The 15,356-nt window shown below is 33.7% G+C and overlaps 2 protein-coding genes across 3 annotated transcripts in view; one reads left to right on the top strand and one right to left on the bottom strand.

Annotated features, from left to right (window-relative positions):
- LOC143062138 (rabenosyn-5-like) overlaps window positions 1–15,356 on the bottom strand; it is a 215,860-nt gene that overhangs the window by 200,482 nt on the left and 22 nt on the right. The gene's annotated exons all lie outside the window — the stretch shown is intronic.
- LOC143062111 (MAM and LDL-receptor class A domain-containing protein 1-like) overlaps window positions 10,748–15,356 on the top strand; it is a 161,927-nt gene continuing 157,318 nt past the window's right edge. For both annotated transcript variants that reach the window (XM_076233933.1, XM_076233925.1), the window contains exon 1: window positions 10,748–10,970. In XM_076233933.1, the coding sequence (XP_076090048.1) occupies window positions 10,889–10,970 (82 nt within the window). In that variant the 5' untranslated portion in view covers window positions 10,748–10,888. The remainder of the gene's footprint in view (window positions 10,971–15,356) is intronic.

Here is a 15,356-nt window from a genome sequence, read left to right as displayed (position 1 = left end):
GCTTAGTTTCGATCAAAAAGTTACGGACATCTTATGCATTTTTTAAAGTTGACCTTGCGCTTTAGTGAACTCTATATTAACAAATGTATGGTAATTTTTAGTCATTTCTTTATTCTATAATCCTATAAATATTTACATTCTGCATGAAAAACGTCGCAAAAGGTACATTTTGTATGAATTTTAATATCAACGAGTTTAGAGTCCGCCATCTTGGGCTGTGGGTAACTTAAGTTACCCACAGCCGTTTAAGCACAGTGAGAGCTGGAAAGACAAGATAATTGAACAAGAACGGCCCACCCCTTTTTTTGGCATCGTAATTTATCAGAATAATATAATAAAAAAAAAACACTTTATTGACCGCGTTTCCGACATATTCGTCAGACTGTGTGCTGAAAATGCTTTAGAAAGTTTCGCATATTACGAATGTTCGAATATAAATGTTTATGTGTTTACCCTCTCAGTCCAAAATGGGAAACCGGTCCACCCATGACGAAATAATTGCCCAAGAGGACTCGGTAATTAAAAAAAAAATGTTGAGATTTGGAGTTATGAAAATTTATTTATAACGATTTTAAGCATGGAAATCAACAGAAATCCCCTAAAATTGTCGATAAAATACACACTGCCAATGCCCACATTTTCTTTTCTAAATTGAGTTCCTTTTATCCAAATTGTGTTTGATTGATAAGCGACAAATACTTGACTTTAATTTTATAAACACAATTTTATATTTATTAGTTTTCGCATTTAACCTACATGTTATATAATCCTTTTGGCGTTTTAAAGTGTTCTTTATTATTGCTAGCTGAGTTCCTGCCATGAAGGAGGAAAGTGTTAATTACATTTTTTACAAACATAGGGGAAATATTTTATAAACATTTAAGGAATGAAATCGTGTCATTAAACATTATATGGTGCATTTTGACGGACACTTTCAGTCGGCTTCACATAGTTGATAGACGAAATATTTAATTTAAATTTTAAAGCTATTTTAAAACTGAATTAACGATTTATTAATTGCATGTCATTTAGTTCAGCGACAAATATTTTATACTTATAATATACAAATAAGGGGATGTGGTTTAACTGCAAATGAGTATGACGAGACATCAATCAACTAGATAGAAATGAAGTGGATGTTAGCAATATTGCAGGCAATAGTACAGCCTTGAACAATGAGCAAAAAAAAAACAATAGTCGCCTACAGAAGACCCCGAAATGTAAAATGTGAAACAATTCAATTGAGAAAGTGAATGGCCTAATTCATAATAATATATTTGGCTTATTCATACTCGTGTACAAGTATACCAAATAAGTTTAATCATTTAATTGAGAAACAAAATGAAAAATTACTGAATTTTAACCTTTACGGAGATGCAACGGGTTCTGTATTTCTATTTCCAATATGATTTCATGGAGATGGTATTGCTAGGTTATGAGCAGGGTTTATTCAACTATATTCAGCATTAGCTCAATTAACGTCCATATAGACCCTTTACAGATCCATTTTTTTTTACATACCGGTTCATGAAATTATTTTGGTATTTTTGGCCATGTATGCACCATCTGTATCTCCCTTGAAATTTTAAAGAGACCAGTCTTTTTTTTTTTTTTTTTTTTAAGTCCGACTGTTTCGGATTAAACAGAAGCTAGGGATTTGAATTTCACTAAACGGATACATGTACCACAGATCAGATCATAAAATATTCATTACCAAATTATAGAGAATAAACTGATGAAACAATATGTTCTCCGAGTGTTCGACATTAATTTTTGTAATTTAACTGAAAAGGATCATGTCGATAAAAGTATTCTCTATTTCTCTGTGCGATGATTCACATTAAAAAATCCAAAATGAACACCCAATTTTTTGGCATTCGTAAGAAGAGAAACGAAAAGACATAAGAGAAGACACCTTCTACTGGCATACTTTTTATTACACAAAACCAGTAGCGATTATTACGGCCTCTAAAATCTGGACCTATTTTTAATCTTTTGATTCGGTTAATGATGTAACATATACCATTTAGTAATAATATATTACGTTGTTTTGCACGTGAAGAATACAAGTATAGATACTAAAATTATTTTCGATAATAGTTACGGGCAATACTTCCTTTCATACTGTTTTGTATTTGCTATGTTTTTGAAACTGATGTGGTCCTACAGAAATTTTCACAAAAGGAATCTCGTGACCTTCAATTTAAAACAAATTGATATTGGCCTACATCAAAAGACGCAATAAATTAAAAAAACAAAATACACGTAGAGGTCGACAAACATTCAATACGCAATCACATCTATACGAAATGTATATATAACTTCATAAGGTAAATAGTCCCGTTCATGTCGAGACGAGTTAGGACAAATCTAAGCCAGTCTTCTGAATTTATTCCTAAACATTAAATGCAAGAAACAAATGTTCTTACATGTACATTTAATACAAAAAAAATACTGCTCACATGGTTCATGTATTCAGACAGCATAGGACGATGATACAAGGTTAAAATATCGCGACATTACTCCCTCCTTTTGTATATTCAGTAATTGTAATATCAAAGTGTTACTTATAGAAAAATAAAAGTTCTTGAACATGGGAAAACACATGATTATAACTGACCTTTCATTACCATTTTAGAGAAATTATTTACGAATCCAATGGCAGGCAGTATTTTTTACGAACTTTGGGCTATATATTACATTTTTAAAATTTTTATGAAGTTATTTCTAACTGGATTTCAATCAACCAATAGACTTTTTTTACACGTATCTCTGTGTTTATCAGGTTATATTTATCATTGAACAACTATCTGTTGCTGGATATTTAAACACACATTTTTTATCCTGAAATTTGGCATATATTTTACCAAAATTGGTTTGCAAAATATTATTATAAATGTTTACATCAGTAGAAAACAAAAACAATCGAAGATAAAATTGTGACCAAATAAACAAATGTACTTCCGACAATTCCGTGCCTTTCATAACATGGTTTGGTAAAATCCGCCCATAAATACTCTAAAATATCTTTTTAAAAACTGTTATGATATAAAAATATATAGCCAAAAATTGTAGGCGGCAAATACGTATTGCATAATACTTTACAATATTATCTCCCAATTCAAAAAAGAACTTTTTATAATTGCACGAATTCGACAGCATCTAAAAAAAATATCAGTTAACTTTACATTAAATTTTATGAATCTCATTGGTACATGTACGTTAAGATGCAAATTTGTATAAAAAGATTATAATCAGCAAATATAGCATTATCAAAATGTTCACAAGGTCACCGCCCTTGTGAATGCCGTTTGCGTAGAAAAAACTACTGTATAAATCAACATGAAAAAAATAACGCCAAAAAGACGACGTCAAAAGAATTCGGCACTGGCGACGTCAAATTGTTATTGCTTATTTGTAACGTCGAAACGTTGATTTTTTAAAATCTGGCATCAAGAGGGTTAAATGGTTGACTCGCCGCTTCAAGTCTAGTTAAGGCGAAGTGTACGTAATTACACGCCTCTAGCGGAATACGGGATTAATAACGTTCGACGTTAGTTACGCAAATTATCTCCTTTACTCCAAGAAAGGACACACGAAAAAGAAAATACTTCGTGCGGTCTATCAGAAATCCAACAAGCACGCCCGTGCTGTCTTAAAAAACCTAATCATGAGAAATTATCTGAATTACTCCAGTTAGAAATTAAAGCATTCTCTTGTTTCGTGCAGCCTGACTTTAATACAAGTTGATTTTTTTTTGTTTTAGACGCATGGGACATGAAAGGCATTTCATGTAAATCTTATGATATCAACATATTGTAAAAACGCCTCACAACAGAATTATAAATAAATAAACATGTGACGATTCTTCTTCTATTGATATCAAATTAATTAAAATGAAACCTGAATTAACCCAACAATATCGTTTTAAAAGCCGTAGTTTTGAACGAAAACACACAGTACTCAACTTAAAGTTTTAGGTTACCGAACAATTAATGATTGACAAGCGAAATTAATTATTAGATTAAAAAAACGTTGACATGTTCGTATTTTGTGCAAATGAAAATTTTAGGACATGTTTTTTTTTATCCATTTAGAAAATAAACAGGTGTCTTCTATTCCGTCCGAAATTTATGGGAAAACTGAATCAAAATTTAGAACCAAATTGAAATTGAAAGTACAAATACACATGATTCATGTATGATAAAAATATGACACGTGATTTCTTCTTTTTCAAATTCCAATTTAAAAAAAAAATAGCAAAATTTGTTTTCTTTTATTGTGCCTGTGTGCATCATTTCAAATTAGAGAAAAATATGTAATTTTGAAGTAACGTTTTATTCCCAAGTCTCAATTCAAGATTATGAAAGAGTAGAAGATATCATTACGGTTAAAGAAAAGAGGTCAGGAAAGTTTTGTGGCACTTGTAACTGTAAGTTAATGTTTAGTGGAATGAGAGGTGAAATGAGTTCAGACTTTTAATACATTTCGATAGCATTTTAATGTGTTTTTTTTTAATTTAACGGAAGTCTACTGCAAGGGATGCTTAAATGACCTCAATGATTATCCAGGAAGATCTCGCACTCGGTCAGCTCTATGCTTTCACTTAGTTCATGATTATAGATCATAATACAAGAATTGAGAAGCCTGTGGTGTACTAGCAGGGGCGGATCCAGTCCTTTAAAAAAGGGGGGTCCCAACCCAGGACAAAGGGGGGTTCCAACTATATGTCCCTATTCAAATGCATTGATCGGCCCAAAACGGGAAGGGGGGGGGGGGGGGGTCGGTCTAACTCTAGTAAGGATCTGCCAATTACTTGTCCAATAATGTAAGGATTTGGAGTTTCATATCATTTACATTCAACGTTTTTTATAGGATATTTCTTTTTTTATTATCAACGTTGACCCCCCCCCCCCAAAAAAAAAATAATGTATCCGATAAAAATCGTTGAATGTAAATCATTTTAAACTCCAAAGTTTTGTATTATTGGACTAATAGTTTACTGGTTGTTATTCACTTTGGTTCAAGTCTGTCACTTCACAACATGGTATTTGTTTTTCGTAACTATTTATTTATGAATAAGGCTGTTGATTTTCTCGTTGGATTTATTTGCATTTTTAATATCGGGGTTTTTGTGGCCCAGTACACATTATGTTTTTGTCCCTTTAATTGTTGAAAAGAGTTTGGTTGTTAATAGTTATTGCTTACATCGACTTCATTTCACCAGTGGCGGGTAGTTGACTCATAGGATGTCATACCACATCTCCTTATTGTTTTATATGATATATTGATTGTTGGTTGCTTTACGCTGCATTAGCACAAAAAGGTTTATATGATATAAATAGGAAAGCTATGCATTTGCATTATGCAGAGGCTATATTAGTACGGCAATTCGCTAGGTAAACCCGTGTAGCAATACAGTATGAATAATCTCCGTGCATTACACTGAGTACATTCTTATAACATTTTATTAGGTAAATTTTTAAAGCATCGACCACGACCGGTCAGAATGGGAACGTTAAATCCGATGCCTCGTGTAAAGAGAGTGCCACACTCTATTCACGTTAAAAACCATTGCAACAACTATAATTTAAGGGTTGTTGCACGCGGCAAAATTTCTGTCCCTATCCAATATTCCCTCATTTTCTAGTGGCACTCCCGGATGGCCTCTGTTATGAACAAAACTTCCTATTGTATTTATTATTTACTTGTTGTCGTCCTGAACATGCATGACATATTTGCCACTGGACGTTAAGCAACCAACAATCAATCAATCAATTTTAATCCTTAAATGGGGATTTTAAACAAATAATGCATGGAACAAACAAATAATTTCTTATGTTACTAAAACTTCATTCAGAAAACATTACATCTTTCTTTGTCATTTAGTTAAAGAAAAGGGAAAGTGATCGAGATTGGAAATTTTGTAAAATAAAATATGTTTTGGCTGAGATGCATCTTGAGCATGTATGTAAACATGACTAATGAAATAGGTTTATGATGTAGACTTTATTGTGTGCAAATCCTCAGATTAACAACATGCAGAAATGACGAACATGAAAAAAATGCAGAAAGTAGGTCTACATTTTTAAATACAAACATGCAGATGTAAGATTGAAAACGAGGTGTATACCAGATCTTAGTATTACAGCCGATCAATTCATTCTGACAAAACTGTGTTAACCGGGACAAATTCAAACTCGTTATTTGATTCATAAAAGAATTAAACAATCCATGCCAGCATTGAAAAAGGTTCAGAAATCACTCTAATGTAGAAAAGATGAAATTAAAGTCTACGGTAAATTTCTTTCATTTGCGGTAAATATAGATGCATGCTTACATTGATACCAGTGGATTATCGGATTTATCCAATCGAGATAGTTAAATTGTCAATTTTAAAGTCCGAGCCGCCTCGGCGAGGACTTTAAAATTTATCATTTAACTATTGAGATTGGACAATTCACGAGTAACTATATATATATGTAAGAATCTGTTTCTCTAATGATTAAAAAGACATTTTCTTTTTTAGTTAACCGAAAATCCCCTTCGAGTGCCTTTCACATTGCACGAAGTTGTCAGTTTCATTAACACCTGTTATTTCGATTCATCCAGTTAGCCAAAAAGGTTATGACCCTTAAAATCATCTAATGATCTTTTGAGATCACCAGCAACCACACGTTGAGTAAATGTTTTTATACAATGGGTTCGGAAAGGGATAATTTAAATATCCATAGAATTAGAGAAATTAATTTACAAACTTGCATTTTCTTTTGCGACAGAAATATTCTTTAAAGTTAGTTAGTTTATTTTCTTATCAATTTATAGCCTTAGATCATTTGTAATACATAGGAAGATGAGTAATACACACGCACGCCATTGCTTCGACATTGTACGGTATAATAGAGTAGAGGTTATGGCGACGTTACTGCAGACAATGACGTCGCCAAATAATTTTAATGTTCCGACCAAAAAACTAAACTTCAACAGAGAGTAGCGTAAAAACTAATACGGTTGCTAAGGACTTTCTTTGCACCGATGGATTCGTCTTTCATTTTTAAATCGTATATCAATTTTTGAAAAAAATCCATTGTCCAACAAAATAGAAAATCTTGATAATGTAAAAATATCTGCTAATTTTGATGGTTTTTCCTATATATCCTTTGTAATTTTGGTGTATCATGTAGTTAATTTCAACGGCTCGTATCTCAAAAACGAAAACGGTTACCCCCTTTTTTTATTTCATTTTCTGGGGTAATTTTACCAACAGAATTCGTATGTGAAATTTAAAAAAAATCCATTGTGTAGTTTAATTACGTACACTTCGCCTTAAAATCAGTTTATATGTACAATTCTTGTTATGGTTTGCACGTAAACAAAATATATACTTTAATCCAGTCGCTGATATCACAATTTGGTATCCAAATAAACAACAGTATTCCACAGACAATATACCAGTCACAGGACTATACTGAAAAATCACCAATACTCCACAGATATTCTCATCACAGGACGTACGGGTTATACCCTTAAAATATTTAAGTCTTCCACAGACATGCTTTTATCACAGGAACCGACTTATAAAAACAACATTAGCAAAAGCATTCCACAGACAATATACCAGTCACAATAAGTAATACGGCAAGGTGCATTACTTGCACTAAGATAAATAAAACAGAGTGAAATGTGTTCGTTAGTATTGTGTAAAGAGTTGAAATATCAAAACTGTCAATCGAATTAAAAGACCATCAAAAGCACGTAATTGGTCATTAACATTCAAAGAAAATTTACACTCCAAATATATTTCATTCCACTATTTTCATACGGTTTATTACTAAAGTGAAGAAACTATTAAAAAGCTCGCTCTGAAAAATCCATGGGCATATTTAGAAATTTTGAAAGGGGACGTGAATCACGATGAAAAAGATTTTATACCGCCACGCTTCGTAATTAATTTGTCTATACAATCTACCCCCACCCCCCCCCTCTTTCACCAAGATTTTTTGTTGTAGTTTAGATAACCAATGCATAGAAGGGACCTTCAAAGGAGGAATAATTTATAGTTTCATTCTTAAGAACTTCCTTGTGGTATTTACGTCATACATCACCACATTGTTGGCTGTCTTGTCAGCTGGTACGAACACAAAGCTTGTAGTATTTACGTCATACCATGCGTCACCACATTGTTGGCTGCCTTGTCGGCTGGTACGAACACAAAGCTTGTAGTATTTACGTCATACCAAGCATCACCACATTGGTTACTGCCTTGTCAGCTGGTACGAACACAAAGCTTGTAGTATTTACGTCATAGCATGCGTCACCATATTGTTGGCTGTCTTGTCAGCTGGTACGAACACAAAGCTTGAAGTATTTACGTCATACCATGCGTCACCACATTGTTGGCTGCATTGTCGGCTGGTACGAACACAAAGCTTGAAGTATTTACGTCATACCATGCGTCACCACATTGTTGGCTGCCTTGTCAGCTGGTACGAACAAAAAGCTTGTAGTATTTACGTCATACCATACATCACCACATTGTTGGCTGCCTTGTCGGCTGGTACGAACACAAAGCTTGTAGTATTTACGTCATACCATGCGTCAACACGTTGTTGGCTGTCTTGTCAGCTGGTACGAACACAAAGCTTGTAGTATTTACGTCATACCATGCGTCAACACGTTGTTGGCTGTCTTGTCAGCTGGTACGAACACAAAGCTTGTAGTATTTACGTCATACCATGCGTCACCATATTGTTGGCTATCTTGTCGGCTGGTACGAACACAAAGCTTGTAGCATTTACGTCATACCATACATCACCACATTGTTGGCTGCCTTGTCGGCTGGTACGAACACAAAGCTTGTAGTATTTACGTCATTCCAAGCATCACCACATGGTTGGCTGTCTTGTCGGCTTAAACGAACACAAAACTTGTAGTATTTACGTCAAACCATGCGTCACCACATTGTTGGCTGTCTTGTCGGCTGGTACGAACACACAGTTTGTAGTATTTACGTCATACCATACACCCCCACATTGTTGGCTGCCTTATCGGCTGTTACGAACACAAAGCTTGTAGTATTTACGTCATTCCAAGCATCACCACATTGTTGGCTGTCTTGTCGGCTGTTACGAACACAAAGCTTCAAGTATTTACGTCATACCAAGCATCACCACATTATTGGCCGCCTTGTCGGCTGGTACGAACACAAAGCTGGTAGTATTAATGTCATTCCATACATCACCACATTGTTGGCTGCCTTGTCGGCTGGTACGAACACAAAGCTTGAAGTATTTACGTCATACCATACATCACCACATTGTTGGCTGTCTTGTAAGCTGGTACGAACGCAAAGCTTGTAGAATTTACGTCATACCATACATCACCACATTGTTGTCTGCCTTGTTGGCTGGTACGAACACAAAGCTTGTAGTATTTACGTCATACCATACATCACCACGTTGTTAGCTGTCTTGTCGGCTGGTTCGAACACAAAGCTTGTAGTATTTACGTCATACCATACATCACCACATTGTTGGCTGCCTTGTCGGCTGGTTCGAACACAAAGCTTGTAGTATTTACGTCATACCATACATCACCACATTGTTGGCTGCCTTGTTGGCTGGTTCGAACACAAAGCTTGTAGTATTTACGTCATACCATACATCACCACATTGTTGGCTGCCTTGTTGGCTGGTTCGAACACAAAGCTTGTAGTATTTATGTCATACCATACATCACCACCTTGTTGGCTGTCTTGTTGGCTGGTTCGAACACAAAGCTTGTAGTATTTACGTCATACCATACATCGCCACCTTGTTGGCTGTCTTGTTGGCTGGTTCGAACACAAAGCTTGTAGTATTTACGTCATACCATACATCGCCACGTTGTTGGCTGCCTTGTCAGCTGGTACGAACACAAAGTGCTTAGGCGAGTACTTGAGTACTTAAATTTGTTTCTTCTTCTAAAATAGGCATATTATGTACCTAGTTCTCATAAAAAAAATCATGCAAATATGCTTTGATCGACTATTTTACACTACAATAAAATAAATTAAATTATTAAATGCTACTTAGAGTCTCATTTGCTCATTGATTTGGTTAATTGTTGGAACTTTTAGAAAAGGGGTGTCTCATCCTTTCTGTATATAGTCAAAATTAATCAAAAGAACATGACAGTGTGTTAATTTTTTTAATTTTCCGACGTCAAACTTTATTGCAATGTATCTTGTTCAATCGTTTATGTTATGTAATTAAAATAGTTGATAAATTCTAAATTGTAAATAAAAGGGAAAACATCTTTATTATTAATAAATGTACATGTATATATATATATCATTTACCTATAATGAATAAACAATAGTTTGAAAGTATAGGTTTGGCTAATGTTGCGATGTCGTTTTCACACGCATGACTCTGAACTTGACAATGTTATTCAAATTTATAACATATACGCATATGAATATACATTACGGTTGAATTTTAAAAGGCAATCAACACGTAAATACGTTGTTTGATTTACAATATGTTTTGATTAGATTTAAGGCCCCAGATTTTACCCTGTATTTATACCTGTAAGTGAAATTACTTGTTAAGAGATGAAAATTAAAAAGCTCTTTTGTTATTATTGTTGTCGATGACATACTATATCTCGATAAATGAACCTTTGTTTATGTATTAAAGTCGCCCACTACGTCATGAGTATATGGTAACGAGAGCTTCGGGGAAAATACGAGCGCACGGGTGAATGATTCCGGGTATATAAAGCAAAAGTTCTAGAAACCCAGTGATAGACAGGATAGAGTTCTACAGATATATAACATACGACGAGAAAAAACAAGACATTGACTGTTTGTCCAGTTACTACTTCTCGTGTCTTTATAATTTTCAACATGAAAATTACACTGTTTTGTGTGTTGGTATTTTGGACGATTTGTATGACTACATCGAGAGAGATTCCACAACAGTACTCACGTAAGTAAAATGATTTTAGTAGTGAACTTTTACTCGTTTATGTAAAGCAAAATTATATCCGGGTAAAATTTGATCCGGAGGAAAAAATGTCACAGTAGTTATTTTCTTATCCGGAGGAAAATATTTCCCTGGGATATTTTTTCCTTTGCCGTGAAATTCTATCTGGGCTGTGAACTTATTGAATATTTATTAGAATAGAAAAAAAACTTATCCTTTACAAATACTATGAAATAATAATAGTGTATTTGAATTAAAGCTAAATTGTTAAAAAAATGTGTTATAATGGAAAATAATTTCACAAATTCTCTTTGAAAAAGTTTCCTGAAATATTCAAGTAAATATCAATTTTTTAAAACTAAAATTATCATGAAACATAAAAAAGAAAACCAGAAGTAATTTCAAAGATCGTAGGTGTGAAATAATATTATGTTTAAATAAGGTAAGTGGAATACATGTAAAAGTGAGTTGTTTTCAGATCTCAGTACAAATATAGATTACAGCTTTTACATTAATGCTAGCAAGACAAATCTTTGTTTGACTTGCTTGCTTTGCTTGAATCAATGTTTGCTCAAGCATGGCAATTAAGATAGGCGGGGCTTCAGCTTGTATACATCATACTTAATTTTTATTGGACGTTATGTTTGAAGTTAAGGACAGTCACACTAAATTTTAAAACATCACAAGATGACAAATATAAAGCGCAATCGTAGAAATGGAAGCCAAAAAAATGGATTTGTTTTTTTCTCGAAGATATGCATTCTTTTATCATCCAACTGAAAAGACTGTCGTCAAGTACTTTTAGTAAAACAAAAAAGCTATTCGAACACACCTACTCTGATTTAGTGATTCGAGTGATTCATTACATAGGTATTTCATTTGACCCATATATTTCATCTTTTAGTACTGTGATTTTTTTATGTTATAACGTCAACCTGTAGCTTTGCTATATAAAAATGATAGAATCTGAAGCGAGATGATGTATCAAATATCCTTTCTTTGTACGTTTTCAACACAAAATATTCATCTCAAACACACCCTAATAAAGAAGGTGCACTTGATTTTCTAATAAAAGGGATAAATGAATTAGGGGGGGGGGGGATGACTTAATTATTTTATTTATAATGTCTATTGTTATTGAATATTGCGCACTTTGGATTAATTTTTGCTTGTAAACCTTCAAACTGATTATTCTTTGTTTATAGAGAAGGCGATAAGTGCTTTCTGTTATGTTTACTTTAGTAAGAAATTTTTAAAAAGTGAATAGAAACAAATAAAATAACAACTTTCTTCTCAAATACGAGTGTTTTATTGTAAAAAAAAACAACCATTTGCATAAGTTTTTAATTTATCTATTATATAGTTAAGCAGAACAGTTAGATATCAAGTCGACGACATGGTTATCTATCAAGTTGGATGAAGAAAATACTTCCCTTTTTAGCTCACCTGGCCCAAAGGGCCAAGTGAGCTTTTCCCATCACTTGGCGTCCGGCGTCCGTCGTCCGTCGTCCGTCGTCCGTCGTTAACTTTTACAAAAATCTTCTCCTCTGAAACTACTGGGCCAAATAAAATCAAACTTGGCCACAATCATCATTGGGGTATCTAGTTTAAAAATTGTGTCCGGTGACCCGGCCAACCAACCAAGATGGCCGCCACGGCTAAAATAGAACATGGGGGTAAAATGCAGTTTTTGGCTTATAAATCAAAAACCGAAGCATTTAGAGCAAATCTGACATGGGGTAAAAATGTTTATCAGGTTAAGATCTACCTGCCCTGAAATTTTCAGATGAATTGGACAACTGGTTGGTGGGTTGCTGCCCCTGAATTGGTAATTTTAAGGAAATTTTGCTGTTTTTGGTTATTATCTTGAATATTATTATAGATAGAGATAAACTGTACACTGCAAAAATGTTCAGCAAAGTAAGATTTACAAATAAGTCAACTGGACCAAAATGGTCAGTTGACCCCTTTAGAAGTTATTGCCCTTTATAGTCAATTTTTAACCATTTTTCGTAAATCTATGTTATCTTTTACAAAAATCTTTTCCTCTGAAACTACTAGGCCAAATAAAATGAAACTTAGCCACAATCATTATTTGGGTATCTAGTTTAAAATTTGTGTCTGGTGACCCGACCAATCAACCAAGATGGCCGCCATGGCTAAAAATAGAACATAGGGGTAAAATGCAGTTTTTGGCTTATAACTCAAAAACCAAAGCATTTAGAGCAAATCTGATAGGGGTTGATAGTGTTTATCAGGTCAAGATCTATCTGCTCTAAAATTTTCAGATGAATTGGACAACTGGTTAGTAGGTTGCCCCTGAATTGGTAATTTTAAGGAAATTTTGTTGTTTTTTTTGTTATTATCTTGAATATTATTATAGATAGAGATAAACTGTAAACAGCAATAATTTACAGCAAAGAAAGACCTAAAAATAAGTCAGCATGACCAAAATGGTCAATTGACCCCCTAAGGAGTTATTACCCTTTATTGTAAATTTGAACAATTTTCATAAAATTTGTAAATTTTTACTAACATTTTCCACTGAAACTACTGGGCCAATCCTTATAGATAGGGATCCCGGATAATTGTATGCAGCAAGAATGTTCAGTAAAGTAAGATCTACAAACACATCACCATCAACAAAACACAATTTTGTCATGAATTCATCTGTCCTTTGTTGAATATTCACAAAGACCAAGGTGAGCGACACAGGCTCTTTAGAGCCTCTAGTTATTTTTAATTAATACGGACGGAGAACATATCAATCTATAAGTTTACTTATTTTCGTGTCTGTCCTTCCGTTACGTGACTAAAGAAAGAAAATCAAAAAATTGGTAACAATTGTATCAAAAAGAGAAAATCGAGAAAACCTTCTTATGTTAGGGTGTGTTTGAGATGAATAATTTGTCTAAAAAACGCACAAAGGAAGAACATTTGAAACATCATCTCGCTTCAGAATCTATCATTTTTATATAGCAAAGCTACAGGTTGACTTTATAACATAAAAAAATCACATTACTAAAAGATGAAATATATGGGTCAAATGAAATATCTATGTAATGAATCACTAAATCAGAGTAGGTGTGTTCGAATAGTTATTTTGCTTTTCTAAAAGTACTTGGCGACTTTCTTTTCAGTTGGATGATGAAAATGCATATCTTCGAGAAAAAACAAATACATTTGTTTGGCTTCCATTTCTACGATTGCGCTTTTATATTTGTCATCCTGTGATGGTTTAAAATTTAGTGTCCTTTACTTCAAACATAACCGTCCAATAAAATTTAAGTATGATGTATACAAGCTGAAGCCCCGCCTATTTTAATTGCCATGCTTGAGCAAACATTGATACAAGCAAAGCAAGCAAGCCAAACAAAGATTTGTCTTGCTAGCATTAATGTATTAGCTGTAAAAAGTAAAGTTAGAAACATAGTTGCATTACTAGTTTTTGTAGAACATATAATCCGACTTTTAACGATATTCCGGATAGTTGGAACAGTTTACAGGCATGATGTAAATACGGTAAAAATTGTTTATTTGTGTGATAACTTGTGCTCACGTAGAACCAAATTGTTATTTGACAAATAGAGTGATACTCAGTACTGTTTTATTAAATGTACATTTATTTATATGACATATGAAGAAAACTCGTGTTTCTATTACCTCTTATGATAACATCGCAAATGAACACTATTCAAAGTTTCTTACATGTATATAAGTAGTACATTTGATTTTTTGTGTGTGTATTCATGTAAGATCTTATATATTTTTAAACTAAATTATTAAAGGATTGTGTACGATATTCGTGTGCCTGCCCTACATTGGCTCCTTTTAAAGGACAAAATTTTTCATCATAGACCCCCCCCCCCCTCCCCCACCCATCCGTTATTAGTTTTTAGATATTAGTTTATCCTGACTTTTTTTACCTAAATTGTCATCCTGCCTTTTTTTTTGCAAAGTGTTTCACCCTGCCTTTTTTTTTTACTCAAAACTCCTGTCCTACCTATTTTTTTCAAATTTCATCCTAGCCCCCCCCCCCCTAAAAATCAAATGGTAGCTCCCTAAAGTGTTCTTAAGCTCGGGATCACATGAAATAATTTTTGATAAATCTGCAGATGCGGATACGTCAACGTATACGATGCGGTAGTTACGTTTTTGTCGAGCCTTCGACTTTAGTCGAAAAAGCGAGACTAAGCGATCCAACATTCCGTCGTCGTCGGCGGCGTCCACAAATATTCACTCTGTGGTTAAAGTTTTTGAAATTTTAATAACTTTCTTAAACTATACTGAATTTCTACCAAACTTGGACAGAAGCTTGTTTATGATCATAAAAAAGTATCCAGAGGTAAATTTTGTAAAAATAAAATTCCATTTTTTCCGTATTTTACT

Source organism: Mytilus galloprovincialis, chromosome 1 (assembly GCF_965363235.1).
Source record: "Mytilus galloprovincialis chromosome 1, xbMytGall1.hap1.1, whole genome shotgun sequence".
In the NCBI taxonomy this organism is placed as follows: domain Eukaryota; kingdom Metazoa; phylum Mollusca; class Bivalvia; order Mytilida; family Mytilidae; genus Mytilus; species Mytilus galloprovincialis.
Note: the sequence above shows the minus strand (reverse complement) of the source record. Positions and strands in the feature narration are given on the sequence as shown.